This window comes from Paroedura picta, chromosome 4 (assembly GCF_049243985.1).
Source record: "Paroedura picta isolate Pp20150507F chromosome 4, Ppicta_v3.0, whole genome shotgun sequence".
NCBI classification, from domain to species: domain Eukaryota; kingdom Metazoa; phylum Chordata; class Lepidosauria; order Squamata; family Gekkonidae; genus Paroedura; species Paroedura picta.
The window spans coordinates 29659853-29681171 of record NC_135372.1 but is presented as its reverse complement, the minus strand read 5'-3'; the positions used below and the strand labels follow the sequence as shown (position 1 = coordinate 29681171).

The window sequence follows — 21319 nt, the reverse complement described above, 5'->3', positions numbered from 1 at the left end:
CTAACGAAAAGCAACAGTCTGTTATGATATTGAACTCAGTAAAGCAGCGTAGTAAAGCAATGTCTCGTACTGGAACAGAATTCTCGCGAGATCTTCCCACCCACGGCTCTTATCTCTTATCTCCGAAAACCAAAACAAATGCAGTAAGAGCTATTACTAATTAGTTTGAGTTGATTTAAGTCCTCCTTCTACTTAGAAAAGAGAATTAGCCTGCCTCATATCGAGGTGGCTTAAAGCAGAGCCAGAAACGGGAGGAACGGAGGAACGGAAAAATACTTGCGTCTCTGTGCGTTAATTGATGTCTTAATATCTTGGAATTTAGCAGATGTCCTCCCCTCAGTTCACAGCATTCGTTTGCAGTAAATCGTAGTAGAGGAACGTAGCTTCACTTACACTCTATCTTGCTTAAATTAAAGAAAGCAGCTTTCCACGCCAAGAGTTTGTTCCAGGGGAGAAGGTGCCGGGGGAAACCCCCACTCACTGTTTATAGGCTCAATCTGATGTCTGCCAGTTGTTTTCACTCCGGAGTTATGATGAGTTGAAAGTCTTGCAGGGAAGTATCCAATTAGCTTTGTAGATTAAAATAAGAGCTTTGTAGATTGCAGAGTTGAAAGAAAAGAAAAAAGTTTTAAAATGGCGGACGGCACTTACTGGACCCTGTGCACACTGAGCTTGCGTTCCATGGAAAATTAATTTCCCTGCGGAACAGAGAGGCCCCAGAGATTCACAAGGAATTCCTGAGTTGATGGTGGATGAGTTGGCGTACCCAAAACCCGGTTCTGTCAATCACAGCAGCAATTGACCCTCAGTGGAACAGGAGCTCGAAATATTCGAGCTATCCAAGTGCCATGTCTCCGCCCACTGTCACTGATAACTTTGTGATCTGGTCTAGGAGCATCTCATCCAAATCGTCTGCCTAGCCTGGTGGTCTATAGCAACCCCCCACCATAATACTACTGTTATTTCCTACTCCTTTTATTTTCACACACTCTCACCCCCCAACTTCACCCCCAAAGTCTCCAGGTATTTCCCAACCCAGAGTTGGCAACCCTAGATGAGGCACTGGAATATCCAAGTACAGTCTCTGGTGTGGTTTTCCTTAGCAAATAGCTATGTAATAGTACCAAAGCATTTCCGTACCCATTAAATATAGTATAATGTTTGCCAAAAGAAGTAGCTATATTCCGGCCTCTCTGTGTGATGTCGCCAGCATCTGGCACCTGGGCAGTAACCGGCTCACTACATCCTCCATTTTAAAGTGCAAGTTGGGGAATCACATTCCCCAACCTATTTAGTGCAAGCTACAGGAGAGCAACCAGCAGGCAACCAGCAGAGGGAAGGTGTTAAAGGCGGCTGCCTCCTCACACCCTCACACCCACCTCCTTCTCCCTTGTTCTCAGGGATGGGAATTTCTTTTTTTTTTAATGGCTAACTTCCTGGAGCAATAAATAGTTAGAAAAGCAGGCCATGCCAGAAATAAAAGATTTTTTTTTCAAAGTTGTAAAACAAAGCATGCCTCTCTAACTTTTTCTCCATCCACCCCCCAAAATTAGGAATGAGATTAATTTTTAAAAGTATCAAAGGACTCATGATCCCATAAGGAGTGGCATTCAAAAAGCACTATGTATCTATGATTCTATGCATAGGCATTTCAACGAAATATGATTTTTTAAAAATTAGCGGGCATTGCAGGACCTTTAAAACATGGAGAGAGGGGATTAGTGTCTGGATTGATTGACACGCAGAAGCGTGACGTGTATAAGGTACGTTGCTCTCTTCCGCCATTTCCAGCTGCAGATGTGGACAGTAAGACACGTGAAAAGAAGGCAGGCAAAGGTGAGACAGCAAAAAGGTGAGGAGGGCCTGGGAGGGACGATAAAATTTAGTGCTTTGCCATTTAGCTGGCCTAACACTATTTTTACTGATATGCGGAAATTGCCTCATTTTCCATTGTTCTGTTTTCCCGGCCTCACCCTGCCCCCCAAACCACTGTCTGCTCCTTCAGGGGAACATAAGAGGAACTTAGATGTTGCCTTTATATCCCCTCAGTGGTCCTTACGGGGGCTTAATCAGATTGGAAGAATCAGGGCCTTTCTGCACCTGGTAAATGTTGCAAAATCCTTACCTTAGGGAGTCTTACCTTAAATCTGACAGTGAGGAAGGAATGTGGAGATCTGATCTCCAATTTCCCAGAACCTCATTTCGGTTTCCTTTTGTTGGCAGAGTTTAAGTATGCAAAGAGGGCTAAAGCACCAAGATGCTTAATGAATAAAATAGTTTTATTAAGAAGAGAAATGATCTTTGCATAAAAAGAGGGTAAGGAGAGAGAGTGAGAGTGAGAGAGAGAGAGAGAGAGAGAGAGAGAGAGAGAGACAGAGTCCTAACTGTCTACTTGCTGTTCTGCATTCATTCGTTCTGTTCTGGAGGCAAGCAGGGAGAAAGTGTGCTCAAGGGAGCAGGAAGGAAGTTTCCAAAGAGGAGATTATTTGAAAAATATTAGGAAGTTTAATCTAACGATGCTAAATATACATCTCCTCCAATGCTCCCTGCAAGCTATTCTTCTCATGCTGTTAAATCTTGCACACTGTAGATCTTACATAGTCCAAGAACTCAGAGCATTATGTCCACCTGCCCCAAATCTGATTGTTGACCCGGAGATCAGTAAACGCACTATCTGCATGGTTCCCCCATTCCTACCCTGGGTTATCTTTCAACTGCCTGTGAACTATTCTCCATATATTTATATGTATGTAGGAGAAATAATTCCCCTTTTGAACTGTGTCTCCTAGAGGGAAGACAGCCTTTGGAGTTGATTGCCTTGGTAACTCCTGGCTTGGGAATGGGTCTGGACTACATTAACAAGCTTGCTCAGCCAAAAGTTTGCCACCAAGTTGTCTTCAACAGGTAAGAAACCAGTTGCCGTGGACTTTTGAGTTGAACCATTGTTACTGCTGCAACAAACATCCCCATTTCAGTTATTACTGAATGTTTAATGTTGTAGTTGCAAATATTGAGGGGCTTTTCGCACACCTTCAAAATCGCACAATGGTTGCCAATTGAAAACGTTACTGATTTGCCATTATGCACAACATCGTTGACAATCTGCCACACACCTGAAACCGATCCGCAAAAAGCGCTTCCTTGTAGCGCTTTCAGGGAAATCCCCAAAAGTGGATTCACCCTCCGGAAAGCGCTACACTCCTGCAACCAATCTGCAACACTAGCGGGAAAGTTCTGTGCGTTACCATTGTTGTGGTTTCTACAAAGCCCCTCCCCCTGCCTCTCTCCTCTGATCTTCCGGCGAAGCGATCGCCATTTTTTTTTCTCCGAGCGAGCGGGGCTCAACCCACCAGCGAGCCTCTGTTTAGAGGCTTCCCCGGCTTCAGTCCCTCCCCAGAGCTGTTTAGTCACTAAGCACAGAGAAGCCCGTTTGCTGATGTATTTTCCCTTTATTTTTTACACTGTTTTCGGCCGAAAATCGGGCCCGTGAGGGGGGGGGGATTTTTTTTTTTTTCACTCGGGAGGAGCGTGGCAACAATGAAACGACAGCTCAAACACACCTGCCAGCTGGATGGGTCTCTCCGTTGCAACGAATCAACACATATTCGTTGCAATGGGTGTTTTTTTTTTTTTTAAACCTTTCTTAAAGGGAAAGGGGCTGTTTGGGAGCATGCTAACGGCTGCCCATTGGCTGCTTGACGGCCAGGGGCGGGAAGAGCTTGGCAATAGCGCTTCCTTTCTAGCGTTTTTTGGTGAGACCAGAAGCCTGTGGGAAACGATGGAAAGGCAACTGGATTCCACTACAAAGTCAGGTATGCATAATGACGAATTCCACTATTTTAAATGGCGATTTTTCGTTCAGCAAACAATTTGCTATAAGGATCCCGGTGCGGAAAGCCCCTAAGTCAATTTTGTCTTTCAGGTTTCACTGCTGAAATCTCATAATTTCATGGGAGGTTTTCCACCATGAAATCTTGTTGAAAACTATTAAATTCTCATCAGATAAGTACAGAAGCAGAAAGTTGTAGAGCATTGTTATTTTTATGACTCCATCTATTAATCAGGGAATCAGTCATAGGATTTGTTTGCCCTTCATCAATCAATGGCTCCAATCCAACTTTTCGCACATACTACTGCCAAGGCAGGTCTCCACTATGCTATCATCATGTATTTGATATTTCCTTCCTAAACGTAGAACTTTACATTCTTCACTATTGAAATTGATTTTAGCCCAGTTTTCCAGCCTGCCAGATCATTCTGTATCCCAATTCCGTCTTCTGTTCTGTTTGCTACCCTTCCCAGTTTAGTATCATCTGCAAATTTAATAAGCACCCCCTCTATTCCTTCATCCAAATCCTTACCATTGGTGGCTCTTATATTTTTGAAACAACCATGTCGGCGGACCTGTCCAGGTCACAAAGGGCCACCCTGTCTGGGTGGTGTCCGTCCCTGTGGGCCAATCCAGACGCTTGGGCCAGCCCCTGGAGCACCCGCCTCCAGGAGCTGATTGAGCGGGCCAATCCATAAGCGCCCAGTAAAGCCTGCCACACCCACTCCTCCGAGGCCCTTCCCCACCCACTGCCATGCCAACAAGGGAACCTCCATCCAGACCACCCGCCACTGGCCTCCGCCCGCTTCCCTGTTACGTCGCCGCTGCAGCCTCGGTGCCTCCCCCAAACGACTTTCCATCCCACCATCACTGCTGCCTCTTCGCTGCCCGGTCACCCCAGTCCACTCATCTGATGCGCCTCCCTCGGCCAAAGCCTGCGCCGCTGCCTCCAGCCGTCCAGGGGAGCCGCTGCCAACTTCACCATCGGGGGGAACGAGCCAGGCCTTCCCTGCTGCCCGGCAAGCACGATCACCACCTCGCAGAGTCCCCAAGCATGTTTGCCAGGCCGTGGGGAAGGCCCACTGACTTCGGGTGGTGGGGGGTGCGTTAGCCTTCCCCGCGGCCCAGCTCGCACGCTTGCCGCCTTGCCAAAGCCCCGAGTGCACTTGCTGGCCCCTCGGGAGTCGCCCGCTCCCCTGACGACCTGCTGGGGCCTCATGGGCCCCCTCAGGGGCGGCTAGTAATTTATAAATGAATTGAACAACACAGGGCCCAGGACAAATCTCTTAGGCACTCCACTTGTTATCTGCGATCAGTTAACCAGTTCTTAACCCACCTAATAGGATCTATACCACATTTTAGCAACTTGTCAACAAGAATATGATGTGGAACCTTATCAGAATAGAGCTCTTCCACAAGGAATTTGATTGAGGCCAGTGACAATTTCTGATGCTCCCCCACCCTTCCTATCTAGACAAAGCACAGTCTATGGGATTGCAGATGAAATGTCATCTGAACATGTTATGTCATGTTATGACTGTTAATAACGTTAAGACTGTTGCTATAGTTACCTGAACATACTACGTTGTAACTGTTGATGTTAAGACTGTTGACACAGTGACGAAACATTCTGTACACTCATTTGACGTTTTCTGTAAACCACCATGTGCTGCAAGGGAGGGCGATATACAAATACAAATTGAGAATTGTAAAGCTTTACTGAAATTGAGATAAACTATATCCACAGCATTCCCCTGATCCAGCAAGGTTGTAACTTTCTCCCAATCAGAGCTAAGGTTAGTCTGACATGACTTGTTCTTGAGAAAGCCATGCTGACTCTTAGTAATTATAGCCTTCCGCTCTAGCTGCTCAAGGGCTGAGTATCTGATGATTTGTTCTAAAGTTTTGCCTGCTATAGACGTGAAGCTGATGGGTTGGTAGTTTCCCGGATCCTCTTTTTTCCCCTTCTTGAAGATGGGAACAATATTTGCCCGCCTCCAATCTTCTGGCACTTTACTTGTTCTCCAAGATTTATCAAAAATAATGGACAGAGGCTCAAAAATTACATCCACAAGTTCTTTTATTACCCTTGGATGCAATTCATCAGGCTCAGAGGACTTAGGGCTATTCTGCACTCATCCAAAATAGCACAATGGTTACAAATTGAAATCGCTACAGTTTTGCCGTTATGCACAACGTCGTTGACAATCTGCAACACTCCTGAAACCGATCCGCAAAAAGCACTTCGTTGTAGCGCTTTCAGGGAAATCCCAAAAAGTGGATTCACCCTCCGGAAAGCGCTACACTCTTGCAACCAATCTGCAACACTAGCGGTTAAGTTCTGTGCGTTACCATTGTTGTGGTTTCTGCAAAGTCCCGCCCCCTAGCTCTCTCCTCTGATCTTCCGGCAAAGCGATCGCCATTTTTTTTCTCCGAGCAAGCGGAGATCAACGCACCGGCGAGCCTTCGTTTACCCAGCGAGGCTTCCCTGGCTGCAGAGCTGTTTTAAGTCACTAAGCATGAAACAACACATAGCCCCGTTTGCTGGTTTATTTTCCCTTTATATTTTACTGTATTTTCGGCCGAAAATCGCGCCCATGCCGGGGGGGGTGTTTACTCGGGGGGAGCGTGGCAACGATGAAATGGCAGCTCAAACAGCACCTGCTACCTAGATGGGTCTCTCCATTGCAACGAATCAACACAGATTCGTTGCAACGTGTGTGTGGTTTTTCTTAACTTCCTTAAAGGGAAAGGGGCTTTTTGGGATCATGATAAAGGCCGCCCATTGGCTGCTTGACGGCCAGGGGAGAGACGAGCTCGGCAATATCGCTTCCTGGCTAGCAGAGACCGGAAACGATAGGGAAACGATAGAAACGCAACTGGATTCCACTTCAAAGCCAGGTATGCATAACGACGAATTCCACTATTTAAAATGGCATTTTTTCATCCTGCAACCAATTTGCCACATAGATCCTGGTGTGGAATGGCCCCCAGTTTCATTTAAAGAAACTAGGTGTTTATGGGCTAGTCCTACAGTGATCCTAGGCTGCAACTTCCATCCCTCATCTTATTCATATCAGAATGTTAAATGTCAGCATAGTCAGCCAATGAAGAGTACAAAGCCAGACTTTAAACCTCTCTTAGGCATATGAAGCTCTCATTCATTGTTTTCTCTTTAAAAACAGAGATGTTGCAGGAGCAAATGAACCACAAAACATAAGAACATCAGAAGAGCCTTGGTTGAAGAAATCTCTTTATTAAAAGGTTAAGGAAACAGGCATGTGAAAAGTCTTTGCGAAAACTGAGGGTTACAATCAATAACCCGGATTTAATATGCTCCCAACCCCCCTCCCACAGCACCCCTTGGTGTGAAAATTCAGGTACCTTTCCACACAGCTAACCTTTGGAAGCAAAATGGCATCAAGCCATGTTCATGATAGATAGTAAAAGAGGCCAAGAAAAGAAATTTGGAATAAAACTGCCAGCCTCCCCGGAGCTAGAACAAAGTTAGAACAAAGAACAACATTGTTTATACTACCCAGTCCCCCCCTCCCTCTCTCTCTCTCTCTCTGTGATAAATCTTTCCCAGAAGACATCAGAGTTCAACCCTGCATGATAGGGATGCCAGGTCCAGGCCAGGAAATTCCTGGAGATTTGGGGAAGCCTTAGGAGAGCAGGGCTTGGGAGAGGGGGAGACTTAGTGCGATCTAATGCTACACAGTCCCACTGTCCAAGGCAGCCATTTTATCCAGGGGAACTGATCTCAGGAATTGGGAGTTCAGTTATAGAGATCTCCAAGGAAGCTGGCAGCCATCAGCACCATCCTTGCCAGCAGGGCAGCTAACATGGAGATTGGAATGCAGAGTTTTGTAATGTTTTAAATTCCTTCCCCCTCTCCTTTTCATTGCAGGCCTACGGTATACTGGGTAGATAAAATACCTTCTGCGCATCACAAATTCACTACCCCAGGCAAGTTGTTGTTGTGGTTGTTGTTATTATTATTATTATTTAATTAGATTTATTTCCCGCCACTCCCCGTAGGCTCGTGGCGGGTCACAATAGTCCTATCCCCATTAAAATACCAATTAAAAGACTTTAAAACAATCCCAGCATGGCGGAAGCTCTCATTATTCCCGCCCCTGCTATCAGAGCGGCAGGGAGGGTGGGGAGGAGATCTAACTTACTAGGTCCGGGGGGGGGGGGATGCTGGCACTCATTCGCTGACCTCGGCCTCAAACCAAAAACCTGGCGGAAGAGCTCCATCTTGCAGGCCCTGCGGAAAGCTGGTAAATCCTGCAGGGCCCACAGCTCACCCGGGAGCTCATTCCACCAGGTAGGGGCCAGGACCAAAAAGGCCCTGGCCCTGGTCGAGGTCAGGCGCGCTTCTCTAGGGCCAGGAACTATCAGGAGATTCTCCCCCGCTGAGCGTAAAGCCCTGCGGGGGATATAGGGCGGTAGGCAGTCCTTCAGATATGTGGGTCCCAACCCACGTATAGCCTTAAAGGTCAAAACCAGAACCTTGAACCTGATCCGGGCAGCAATTGGCAACCAATGCAGCTGCCTCAGCACAGGCTGGATATGGGCCCTCCAAGGTGTACCAGTGAGGACCCGAGCAGCTGCGTTTTGCACTAGCTGGAGTTTCCGGATCAGAGACAAGGGTAGGCCGGTGTAGAGCGAGTTACAGAAATCTATTCTGGAGGTGACTGTCGCATGGATCACTGTAGCCAAGTGGTCAGGGGACAGGTAGGGCGCTAGTAGTCGGGCCTGGTGAAGATAGAAAAACGCCTGACCCGCTACTCTCTTGACCTGAGCCTCCATAGTCAGGGAGGGATCGATGGTCACCGCCAAATTCCTGGCCTGGGGCGTGATAGTAAGTTGCGCTCCTGCCAGGGTGGGTAAGCGCGCTGCCTGGTCCTGCCCTCTGCCTCCCAGCCACAGGACCTCTGTCTTGGAGGGGTTGAGTTTCAGGCGACTCTGCTCGAACCATTCAGTCACTGCTTCCAAACATCTGGCGAATGGTTCCGGGGGGGGGAGTCCGGGCGGCCATCCATGAGGAGATAGAGCTGGGTGTCATCAGCGTACTGGTGGCAACCCAGCCCAAAACTCCGTACCAGTTGGGCCAGAGGGCGCATAAAGATGTTGAATAACGTGGGGGAGAGGACTGCGCCCTGCGGTACCCCACAAGGGAGTCCGTAGGCACGTGAGAACTCTTCTCCCACCGCAACCCTCTGGGTCCGGTTCTGGAGAAAGGAGCGTATCAAGCACAAGGCTGTGCTCTGTATCCCCGTGCCGGCGAGGCGATGGATCAGAAGGTCGTGATCCACGATGTCAAAGGCCACCGATAGGTCCAAAGGGACCAACACGGCCAACCCACCTCTGTCCAACTGGCGACGGAGATCATCCAAAAGGGTGACCAACACTGTCTCCACCCCATGGCCAGGACGGAAGCCCGATTGATATGGATCGAGTGCCGAAGTTTCCGCCAAGAATGCCGAGAGCTGGTCAGCCACAGCCCTCTCCACCACCTTGCCCAGGAACGCCAGATGTGATACTGGGCGGTAGTTGGCAGGCTCCTGCGGGTCCAGCGTTGATTTTTTTTAGGAGAGGGTGAACCTCTGCCCCCTTTAGCCACTCAGGAAACTCCCCTGAACTTAGGGAGGAGTTGATGATGTCTCTGAGCTGGCCTCCTATCCCCTGGCCGCCTCCCTTGAGGAGCCAGGAAGGGCAGGGATCAAGGGGGCAAGTGGTCGCCCTGACCGAACTCAGCAACTTGTCCACTTCGGGAAGAGAGAGCCGCCTGAAGCCATCAAACCTCACTACCAAAGGCAGCCAACAGGTCTCCAGTTCATTTACTGTATTAATTGTGGTGGGAAGGTCACGACAGAGTGACAAGACTTTATCCGCAAAATGGCTCGCAAATGCCTCGCAGCCGATTTCCAATTGTCTAGTGTTTTGGCGCCCCTCAAGGGCGGTGAGTGATCTAACTATCCTGAATAATTGGGTCAGGCGAGAGCTTGTGGATGCAATTTCCGTGGCAAAAAACTCTCGTTTAGCCACTTTCACCGCCATCTCATACGCCCTCATAAGCGCGCGATAAGATGGTCTTGTAACCTCGTCACGAGTCTTCCGCCACACTCGCTCCAGTCGTCTCACTTCCCTTTTCTTCTCCCGGAACACCCCCGTGTACCAGGGGGCCCGTTTGAATTGAGGGCAGAGAGGACGTTTAGAGCGATCTCATCTATAGCAGCCATCAGGCGGGACTGCCAGTCCTCCACCAAGGCCGCTAGTGAGTTGCCAGGAGGCATCGGGTCCCGCAGAGCATTCCGGAATCCAATCGGATACATAAGTCTCCGCGGGCGGGCAAAAATCCGCCCGCCGCCCAAGTTGTGTATTGTTCATGTGCCACTACTGTAGGACACTTCTGGCTTTCTCAGGATGCAATGCCCCAGCCTACAGGGTGCTCCCCTGAGTCTTGCCCAGTGATAAAATGCAGAGGCTTGGTTTGCCAGGTCACCCCTTGCCAGAACCAGGTTGAGAAACTCATGCAAATTTTAATGGAGCCTGGGGGAGGACAGGGACTTCAATGGGGTAAAATACCACAGAGTCCATCCTCCAAAACATGAATTTTGCTGATCCCTGTACTCTGGAGATGAGCTGTAATTCCAGGAGACCCCTTGGTCCCACCTGGAGGCTGGCATCCCTAACCCGTCCCCAGACAGCCCATTGTGTTCAGGATCCTCTTTAAAGAGCAGAGGCAGAGGGAGAAGGGTTTGGTTAGAATCATAGAGTCTTTAACTGCTCCGCTAAAGCCCTAAGGGCTAATGGGGAGGAATTAGGGTGGGCTCTGTCCATGATAAAAACTCAGAGGGGTGAATCAGGAGCCGCAAAGTGGCTCCCAATTTGCCCCTCCAAGTGCCACTCAAGGGCCAAGCAGCCAATGGGGAGGCGCGTGAAGCGTCTTCCCATTGGCCCTCACCAGGACAGACCAAAATTCCATTCACCCAGCCCAGTCTGGCTGCCAGTCTGCTCCTGACCACCGCAGGGAGAGGAGGTCAGTAGGGCTGCCAAGGAGGATGAGAACACAGGCTGCGACAGCCCTTTTCGCCCCAAGGCTGCCCTGTCAAGTCCAACTGTAAATTGCCTCAGAACCCTGACAGAGCTGGCAGGAGGCTGGTGAGTGCGCCCCTTCCCCCTCCCTTCAGGCCTGCTGCGAAGGAGCCTCTGACAGGCCCTGACTGAGGGGAGGGAGGCATTTTCTTCAGAGAGAAACGCAGGGGAGCCTGAGGGCCTTCCTTTTGAAGGGGGGGGGCTTTCCCCTTCTGCCAAACAGTTGGCTGACAGGGAGGCCACAGAAAAGCCCCTTCTCACTTAAAATACTGCTCTACCCGGAGGTTAGACACAGCCAAGCCATGTATCTTTCTTCTTTGCAACTCTCTGCAGATTTGAGGTCACTGCTCAGCATTATTCTGCAGAAGAAACTGTTTTTTTTGTTTCCTGTTTCATCTGCACAACAACCCTGTGCAGTAGGCCTCAAGTCTTTCAATTCAACAACAACTTGTGTGGGAGGCCTTAAATGTTTCTTACCACAACTCTGTCCAAAGTAGCTCTTTCTGCCTGGGGAGCTGATCTTTATACTTTGCAGGTGAGCTGTAATTCCAGGAGCTCTCCAGGCCCCACCTGGAGGTTGGCTACCCCTGAGTTGGAAATATTCCTGGAGGTTTGGAGGTGGGACTTCAAAATCGTACAATGCCTCAGAGTCCAGCCTTCAAAGGAGCCATTTTTGCCTGCAGTTGGTAGGGAGTGGCGCAGGGGTATCCCTCCTGGCCTATGGGTTATGGCCAGCCCTTACCAGCCACTGTTTGTATTCTGGGGCACAGACAGGCAGACCAGCATCAGTCCTGTGAGTCTGGAAAGTGCAGGAAGATCTAAATAAATATTTACAGCCTGAAACTGTAAATAGAGAACAAGTAAATGTCTGGAGACACATGGTAACTGAAATGACTTACTGGCCTAGCAAATAACCTTGGCCTGACAAATAAAAAAACAGTATAAAAAACCTTACTCAAGACTGCTGTGCACAGAGAGTCTTCCTCTTAGGGTTGCCAGCTTCTCTGTGAGGCTCGCTACCCCACCTCCCTCATGGGGAGTCTGCTATGGGGAGAGAAAGGGAAGATGACTAAAAAATGCTTTGAGATACCTGAGGCCTGCTGGGTCACTGCAGCCCATCCCCAGTTCTCTCAGATCTCTCACAACCCCACATACCTCAGAGGTTGACTATTGTGGAGAGACAAATGGAAAAGGTGTTTGTAAACCGCTTTGAGACTCCTTTGGGTAAGCAACAGGGTACAAAAATCCGTTCTTCTAAGGAGCAACCATGAAAGAAGCAACCATGAAAGAAGCATGTGGACACATAACATTTTTGTTGTTGTTGTTATGTGCGAAGTCGTGTCCGACCCATCGCGACCCCATGGACAATGATCCTCCAGGCCTTCCTGTCCTCTACCATTCCCCGGAGTCCATTTAAGTTTGCACCTACTGCTTCAGTGACTCCATCCATCCACCTCATTCTCTGTCGTCCCCTTCTTCTTTTGCCCCCGATCTCTCCCAGCATTAGGCTCTTCTCCAGGGAGTCCTTCCTTCTCATGAGGTGGCCAAAATATTTGAGTTTCATCTTCAGGATCTGGCCTTCTAAAGAGCAGTCAGGGCTGATCTCCTCTAGGACTGACTGGTTTGTTCGCCTTGCAGTCCAAGGGACTCGCAAGAGTCTTCTCCAGCACCAGAGTTCAAAAGCCTCAATTCTTTGACGCTCGGCCTTCCTTATGGTCCAACTTTCGCAGCCATACATTGCAACTGGGAAGACCATAGCCTTGACTAAACGCACTTTTGTTGGCAGGGTGATGTCTCTGCTTTTTAGGATGCTGTCTAGATTTGTCATAGCTTTCCTCCCCAGGAGCAAGCGTCTTTTAATTTCTTTGCTGCAGTCCCCATCTGCAGTGATCTTGGAGCCCAGGAAAATAAAATCTGTCACTATCTCCATTTCTTCCCCTTCTATTTGCCAGGAATTGAGAGGGCCGGATGCCATGATCTTTGTTTTCTTGATGTTGAGTTTCAAGCCAACTTTGGCACTCTCCTCCTTCACCCGCATCAACAGGCTCTTTAGTTCCTCTTCACTTTCTGCCATTAGAGTGGTATCATCTGCATATCTGAGGTTGTTGATATTTCTCCCTGCAATCTTGATCCCAATTTGTGACTCCTCTAATCCCGCATTTCTCATGATGTGCTCTGCATACAAGTTAAATAGGCAAGGCGACAGTATACAGCCTTGCTGAACTCCTTTCTCAATTTTGAACCAGTCAGTGATTCCATGTTCAGTTCTCACTGTTGCTTCTTGACCTGCATATAAATTTCTCAGGAGACAAATAAGATGCTCTGGTATTCCCATCTCTTCAAGAACTTGCCACAATTTGTTGTGCTCCACACAATCAAAGGCTTTAGCATAGTCAATGAAGCAGAAGTAGACGTTCTTCTGGTACTCCCTAGCTTTCTCCATGATCCAGCGTATGTTGGCAATTTGATCTCTAGTTCCTCTGCCTCTTCGAAATCCTGCCTGTACTTCTGGAAGTTCTCGGTCCACATATTGCTGGAGCCTAGCTTGTAGGATTTTGAGCATAACTTTGCTAGCATGAGAAATTAGTGCGATGGTGCGGTAGTTTGAACATTCTTTGGCATTGCCCTTCTTTGGGATTGGAATGTAAACTGACCTTTTCCAATCCTGTGGCCATTGTTGAGTTTTCCAAATTTGCTGGCATATTGAGTGTAGCACTTTTACTGCATCGTCCTTTAAGATTTTGAATAGTTCAACTGGAATGCTGTCACTACCACTAGCTTTATTGTTGCTCAGACTTCCTAAGGCCCATCTGACTTCACATTCCAGGATGTCTGGCTCCAGGTCAGTAACTACCCCATTGTGGTCATCAGGGATGTTAAGCTCGCTCTTGTATAGTTCTTCTGTATAATTTTGCCACCTTTGTTTGATCTCTTCTGCTTCTGTGAGGTCCCTACCATTTTGGTCCCTTATCATACCCATCTTTGCATGAAACGTTCTCTTCATATCTCCAATTTTCTTGAAAAGATCTCTGGTCCTCCCCATTCTATTGTTTTCTTCTATTTGTTTGCACTGTTCATTTAAGAAGGCATTCTTATCTCTTCTAGCTTTTCTCTGGAATTCTGCATTCAGTTGGGTGTATCTTTCTCTTTCTCCCTTGCCTTTCACTTCCCTTCTCTCCTTAGCTATTTGTAAAGCTTCCTCAGACAGCCATTTTGATTTCTTGCATTTCTTTTTCTTTGGGATGGTTTTAGTTGCTACCTCTTGTACAATGTTGCGAACCTCTGTCCATAGTTCTTCAGGCACTCTGTCTATCAGATCTAATTCCTTAAATCTATTTGTCACCTCCACTGTGTATTCGTCAGGGATATGATTTAGTTCATACCTGAGTGGCCTAGTGCTTTTCCCTACTTTCTTCAATTTAAGCCTAAATTTTGCAACAAGAAGCTCATGATCTGAACCACAATCAGCTCCTGGTCTTGTTTTTATTGACTGGATAGAACTTTTCCATCTTTGGCTGCAGAGCACATAGTCAATCTGATTTCTGTGTTGACCGTCTGGTGATGTCCATGTGTAGAGTCGTCTCTTGGGTTGCTGGAAAAGAGTGTTTGCTATGACCATTGTATTCTCTTGACAAAATTCTACCAGCCTGTGCCCTGCTTCATTTTGTACTCCAAGGCCAAACTTGCCTGTTATCCCGGTTATCTTTTGGCTTCCTACTTTAGCATTCCAATCCCCCATGATGATAAGCACATCATTTTTGGGCGTTGCTTCTAGAAGGTGTTGTAGGGCTTCATAGAACTGATCAACTTCATCCTCTTCAGCAGCAGTGGTTGGGGCGTAGACCTGGATCACTGTGATGTTGAATGGTTTGCCTTGGATTCGAACTGAGATCATTCTGTCATTTTGGGGATTGTATCCCAAGACTGCTTTTCCTACTCTCTTATTGATTATGAATGCTACTCCATTTCTTCTGCGAGATTCTTGTCCACAGTAGTATACCTGATGGTCATCTGAATTAAATTCACCCATTCCTATCCATTTTAGTTCACTGATTCCTAAAATGTCGATGTTCAGTCTTCTCATTTCTTGTTTAACCACGTCCAGCTTGCCTTGATTCATGGATCTGACGTTCCAGGTTCCTATGGAATAAAAATCTTTACAGCATCGGACTGTCTTTTCGCCACCAGTTACTTCCACAACTGAGCGTCCTTTCGGCTTTGGCCCAGCCGCTTCATTCATTCTGGCGCTACTCGTACTAGCCGTCTGCTCATCCCCAGTAGCATATTGGACACCTTCCGACCTGAGGGGCTCATCTTCCAGCGTCATATCGTTATGCCTATTGGAACTGTCCATAGAGTTTTCATGGCAAAGATACTGGAGTGGTTTGCCATTGCCTTCTCCAGTGGATCACCTTTTGTCAGAGCTCTCAGCTATGACCTGTCCGTCTTGGGTGGCCCTGCACGGCATAGCTCATAGCTTCACTGAACTACGCAAGCCCCCTTGCCACAACAAGGCAGCGATCCTTGAAGGGGGACATAACATTTTATCAACAGTGAAAAAATGGAGAAGAAGGAACAGAGTGGACGCCTGTGTACTGTGACTACCCCATGTGTGGCAGAGGGGCATTTTGGTGCATGTGGCCTAATTCACACAAGAAGGGAAATGACACAGAACTGGGGGGAATTGGTTGCCATGTAATCTTCCCCTAATCTTCCCCTAAGAAGAGTCTCCAGTCTGATTTTCCATTCACATATCTGAGGACATGGCTCTGGAAAGCTCATCTGTAACCACTATGCCAAAATTCCCAAAGGTCAGTCCTCTCCCACACTCAACGAACATTCCACACCACAGGTTCTGAACACTCATATCTCCACACCCATGCCCTCATTTGCCACCACGCCACCACAACCTCCCACACAACACACACATTCAACCCATGCCATTACAGACTGGACAACTCCTCCCCTTCCTCTTCCCACTGTCAAGCTCTAGCACCCGTTGTATTCTTGGAGACAACGGGCTTTGCCCCTAGTCATAGAATAATAGAGTTAGAAGGGACCTCATGGGTCATCTAGTCCAACCCCCTGCACTATGCAGGCCACTCACATCTCTATTGCTCATCCACTGTGACCTGCCACCCCCTTGAGCCTTCACAGAATCAACCTCTCTGTCAGATGGCTACCTAGCCTCTGTTTAAAAATTTCCAAAGATGGAGAACCCGCCACCTCTCGAGGAAGCCTGTTCCACTGAGAAACCGCTCTAACTGTCAGGAACTTCTTCCGGATGTTTAGATGTAATTTATTTTGAATTAATTTCATCCCATTTGTTCTGGTCTGTCCCTCTGGGGCAAGAGAGAAAAATTCTGCTCCATCCTCCATATGACACTCTTTTAAATACTTGGCCAATGGTTGGCCAATGCAGTGTGCTGATTTGAGTGGGTGCTCATTTGTATAATATTGTGTTCTTCCTCTAGGATCAAAAGGACTAGAAACTTAGCAACATGTAGTTTTCTGGCTTCTCTTTAAAACTGGGCCAGGGCCTAGTCTGCACACATAGGATAATGCACTTTCAATGTGCTTTGGCAGCTGGATTTTCCTGTGCAGGACCGTTTATGCACTGGAGGTTTCATGCTGGGCTGCAGGCTGGAGTTTTAGTCATGGCAGGTTGCCCCACCTCTTCCTGCACCCACATGGGGGAGCATTTGGCCCGGTGAACCTCATCCGCCCCCAATTTGTGTTCTTGCATGGAAGCTGGGGCAGTGAAGTTTCCAGTGCATAAACGGTCCAGAACAGGAAAATCTACTTCTAAAGTGCATTGAAAGTGCATTATCTATTGCGTGCAGACTAGGCCCTAGAAAGAAAGGACTAACAAGCCTACATATAGAGCTGTCAGGCAGGACGATTCAGACTTGAGTTCCAGCGGTGGGTGGAATGGCTTAGTCCTTTCCCCATGCACTCAGGAGGGGCTCTCCTGAGTAGTTACAAGCCCCCCCCCCCAGTGTGGGGGGAACTGAAGTACCTGTATAGTACCTGTCTTTATCAGGATCCGTAAGGAAGTACAGTTTCTACACGAAGGAAGCCACATTGTGGACTGGATCTAGGATCTTCTGCATGCAAGATGATAGAGCATATAAACCACTGGGCTTAATTCCTAGGACTCTATGATCTGATATGACTTCAGTGGAAATTCTAGTACAAAGAAAAGACGTGTCTGCAGGCTGAATGGACCAAGTTCAGTATCTGGGTAATATCTTTCAGGTCATAATGAGGAGCTAGCAGATCTGACTTTTCATATAGAAGAGCTTCTTGTGTTCGCACTCCTTGCTTTTATAGCTCTGCGTAGAGTGCCTTCCCTTGCATGCGAAAGGATGCAGGTTCAGCACCTAAAATCTCCAATTAAGGAATCTGTTAGCAAATGCCAGGAAAGACATTTCTCGGTCAGACAACCTGTGCTCAGCAGAGTAGAGAATAGAAAGCTTAATAAATCAAGAGTCCATGTCAGAAAGACAATGGCAGATATTCAGGTGAAAGCCTACAAAATACCTCCAGTTACAGCATCCCATGTCACAGGTGTTGGGAAATGAGTTCTGCTGCCTATCAAATTGGGCTATATAGACCTGCAGTGTACCTCAAGGGAGTTTTGTATTTTGTACCTGCAAAGAACCTTTTCAGGCCCCATGTGGCAAACAGAACAAAGGTGGAGTCCAGTAGCACCTGTAGGACCAACAAAAGTTTAATTTAATGTGTATACATGCACATTGAAAACATATACCCAGATTTAAACTTTGGTGATCTTAAAGGTACCACTGGACTAAGTTTTATTGCTTCACACCCACACAGCTACCCACCTGAATCTGTCTTCAGAAGGCAAACATTCAGGGTCAATTAATAAATTGCACAATCCACAATCAGATGTCTCTGTAGTGTTCCAGCCACATTCCTGATCATGGCACAATGTTCACATCCTGATCTCTCTCTTCTGCAGACTTAACTCCCAGGCAAGAAGAGCTGTCTCAAGCCAAAAAGGTTGATCCAGCGTTCAAAGAAGACAGGTGGGAAAGAGATTAGTCTGACAAACTTTGATCAAACAACCATGAAAGAAACCCTGTTGCGGATGTGTGAGGGAGACATGGCTAAAATGCTAAATTAACTTTTTTAGTGTGTATGTGAAGGTATCAGGGGTAGTCAAACTGCAGCCCTCCAGATGTCCATGGATTACAATTCCCATGAGCCCGCGTTGTTTAATAAATATTTGTAAAGATTTTTAATATTGTTGTTACAGCTCAACCTTTGGGTTCCTGACTTTCTGTTTGGGTTGGGTTTTGGTTTCCTTTTTTGGTTTTGCAATGACAAAATTGGAGAACAGAAGAATCAATTCATTTGAACTCTAGTGTTGGAGAAGGCTTCTGCAGGCTACAAGGACAGCAAAAGTCACAAACAAGGAAATGCTCTTTATTATTATGGTACTAGACCAGTAGTCAAATTACAAGGTACATAAAAACATCTGGCATTAACAAGATAAAAGAATCATTGATAACTTAAATATTATAAAAGATAAAAACATTCCAGCTATAAGAATCATTCTGGTTTTAAAACTCACAAGCATTATCTCAAGCAATTGAGACTATCTCTACCTAAGTTGCTCCGAATCCAACCAGCTCTTCCTTGTTTTGATAGCTCTCCAAGCAAATCTGGCCACAACAGAAGTTATTTCTGTGCTTTTGTCTGACAACATGTCTGTGATTGCCTGAGTTGGGCTTATTGTGTAGGGAAGATATAAGTTCTCCCCTGAATTGATCGTATAGCCTACACTGGAGTAATACATGTTCAGATGTCTCAATGCTCCCATCCTGGCAGATGCATAAACGATCACAGATGGGTATTTTTTTTAATAAGCCTTCCCTAAAAGCGGATGGGAGCATGTTATATCATAAGAGAGTAAATGATCACCTATGTTCTGGGAAAACAAGATTAGATAAATAAGGTAATGGCCTCAAATTATTAAGTGGAGGCATTAGAAAAAGTGGATTTTTTTACTTGATTGAAATCCTGTTGGCGATGGATATCTAGGATTCTTTGTTTTATCGTTTCCTTTGCTCGGTTGAAACCCAGAGACAGTATTAACTGTTTGGATAGACCATATGAGCAAAGTTTTTTCTCAAGAGTGGATATCCACGGCACAACCAATGATTCAGACATCATTAGGTAAAGTTTTACCTATAGAGACTATATCATCGGTAGGCAAAATCATGAAACTCCGGCTCACTTACTTTGGCCATATCAAGCAATCCAACTCAATGGAGAAAGCAATTATGCTAGGATTGGTCAGTGGGAAAAGGAAACCACACCGACAAAGGGGATGGTGGTTGGACACAATGAAGGGTGGACACTGACCAGAACATGGCATGGCTGAGGGAGGTGATGCAGGACTGGGGGTCATGGTGACAGCCGTGCCGTGGGAATGCCAAGTGGGACACAACTGAATGGCTTGACAACAACAACAGCTCAGCTTCACCTACCTCACAGGGTGTCTAATGTGGGGAGAGGAAAGGAAAGGTGTGTCACGAACCTTAAGCCAGTGCAGCTGTGAAACCCTTACTCCAACACAGCCAATACCATGACTCAGCATTTAACCAAAAGTTAGTTTATTGAATAAAAGACACACAGGCAGATCACCTTGCCAAGGTCATACGTGGAACAGAAAAATTTGCTGCAATAAAGCACTGAGGTCAGACCTAGGCTTTATAGATACACAATTAGGCTCCCCCCCCCCCCACTTTTCCGGGAGTGGGGGAGAACCTTTCCCATGGGGGAAGGGTTTGATCCTAGCCGGGTGCGAACACTGGAGACAATCAGGCTGGGAGCGGCTGGCCATATGGCAGTATCGGGGCTACACAAATCTACCAGTTTACCATTTCAAAGGAGCAGGGGAAGCAGAGCACAGCACAAATTCCCATCCCTAAGAGGAAGGGGGGGGTTGAAAAGTGGCCGCAGCAGCCTGAAGAAGTGCCTGGCAAGGTCTTTGTAAGTTGCTTTGGAATTCCTTCAGATAGGTCTACTTTGTTGACCTTCTGAAGTAAAGCTTCCAGCCCCCCTGTTTAATGGGACTGCAGATTGCTGCCTTCTGCTGATGCAATTTCACCTAGGCTTGTGGATTTTATTGATAGTTTTATTTTGTCTGTTGCCCATATTTATCGGCTTATCTCCCCCCCTTCCACAGGCAGCACAGATATGGTTCTCCACTTCTTCCCATGTTACACTTGAGTTTATAAGGCTTAGTAGCAAGGCAGAAGCCATCTGAACCAACAAGTCTTGTGGCTGTAAAACAAGTCTGAAGGGCCTTTCCCTTGCTAGAGAAACCTGTCCTCACATATATAAGGATAGCAAGTTACCAGAAAAGCATAGCCCCTTTTCATTTTAGCATTCATGCTCCCGTGCAAAATGCTGTGGAACCCTGTTCTGAAGGTTGTATTGTAGCACCTTCTTTGTCGTACACTTGCAGGCAATCACCTTTAGCAGATGGGCATGAAGGGTATTGTTGTTGTTGTTGTTGTTGTTGTTTTCAATGAGCTTGTGAGTTTACTTTTGGTATCTTTTCCTTTGCTGTCCCCAGATCTAGCTCAGAATGGCGTGTGACAAGAGCAGCTATGAAAGCCAAGGCATCGCCCAGGTTGAAGGAACTGGCAGAGCCTCGCCCTTGTGCAGATGGCTGGGAATTCAGCCGTCCACTGTACTCGGTGCGCAGATCTTTTGTCAGTCTTCCTCCTTTCCTGTCTGCCTAAAACCCAGTGGCCTTATTCTAATCCTGGCAATGAGATTGCTGTCCGAGCTCCCCTGTGGTTGGGCTTCCACGTGCTCTCGATGATCCAAGTGGAAACTATCTTTAGATATCACAGAGGCCTCTGAATCAAATATCTTCTCGCTGTCAGTGACAGTGGCTAATCTTTCTGGAAAGTGGGATTCGAATGAAGGGTGAGCGAGCGGAACTCTTTTAAATACGTAAAAGGTTGACTGTCTACACAGCTTCAGTTGTTTTTGCTTCCAGATTACCAAGCTGAGGGACAGAACAGATACAACGGCCGATGTTAGAACCACACATTACTGATGAGGTGGGGGCATTGCTGAAAATGATGTCCTTATGTTGAGGTGTTCTTGTCATGTTATAGTACAAAACACTTATGTGTCATGTGGCCATCATGGGTATCCCTGCTGTCACGTGACGTTGTTGGCTGCCAATCACAGGGAGATCGTAGAGCTGGAAGGGACCTCCTGGGTCATCTAGTCCAGGGGTAGTCAACATGTGGTCCTCCAGATGTTCATGGACTACAATTCCCACGAGCCCCTGCCAGTGTTTGCTGGCAGGGGCTCATGGGAATTGTAGTC

The 21319-nt window shown here is 47.1% G+C and overlaps 1 protein-coding gene across 5 annotated transcripts in view; it reads left to right on the top strand.

The window, feature by feature from the left end:
* Positions 1–21319, top strand: part of SPMAP2 (sperm microtubule associated protein 2) — a 36601-nt gene that overhangs the window by 7140 nt on the left and 8142 nt on the right. For 3 of the 5 annotated variants that reach the window (XM_077336262.1, XM_077336263.1, XM_077336264.1), the window contains exons 2-5: positions 2790–2904; positions 7740–7798; positions 17922–17988; positions 20550–20673. In XM_077336262.1, the coding sequence (XP_077192377.1) occupies positions 2840–2904; positions 7740–7798; positions 17922–17988; positions 20550–20673 (315 nt within the window). In that variant the 5' untranslated portion in view covers positions 2790–2839. Of the gene's footprint in view, positions 1–2789; positions 2905–7739; positions 7799–17921; positions 17989–20549; positions 20674–20981; positions 21046–21319 lie in introns of all 5 variants that reach the window. The other 2 variants (XR_013230687.1, XR_013230688.1) reach the window with 1 other exon arrangement.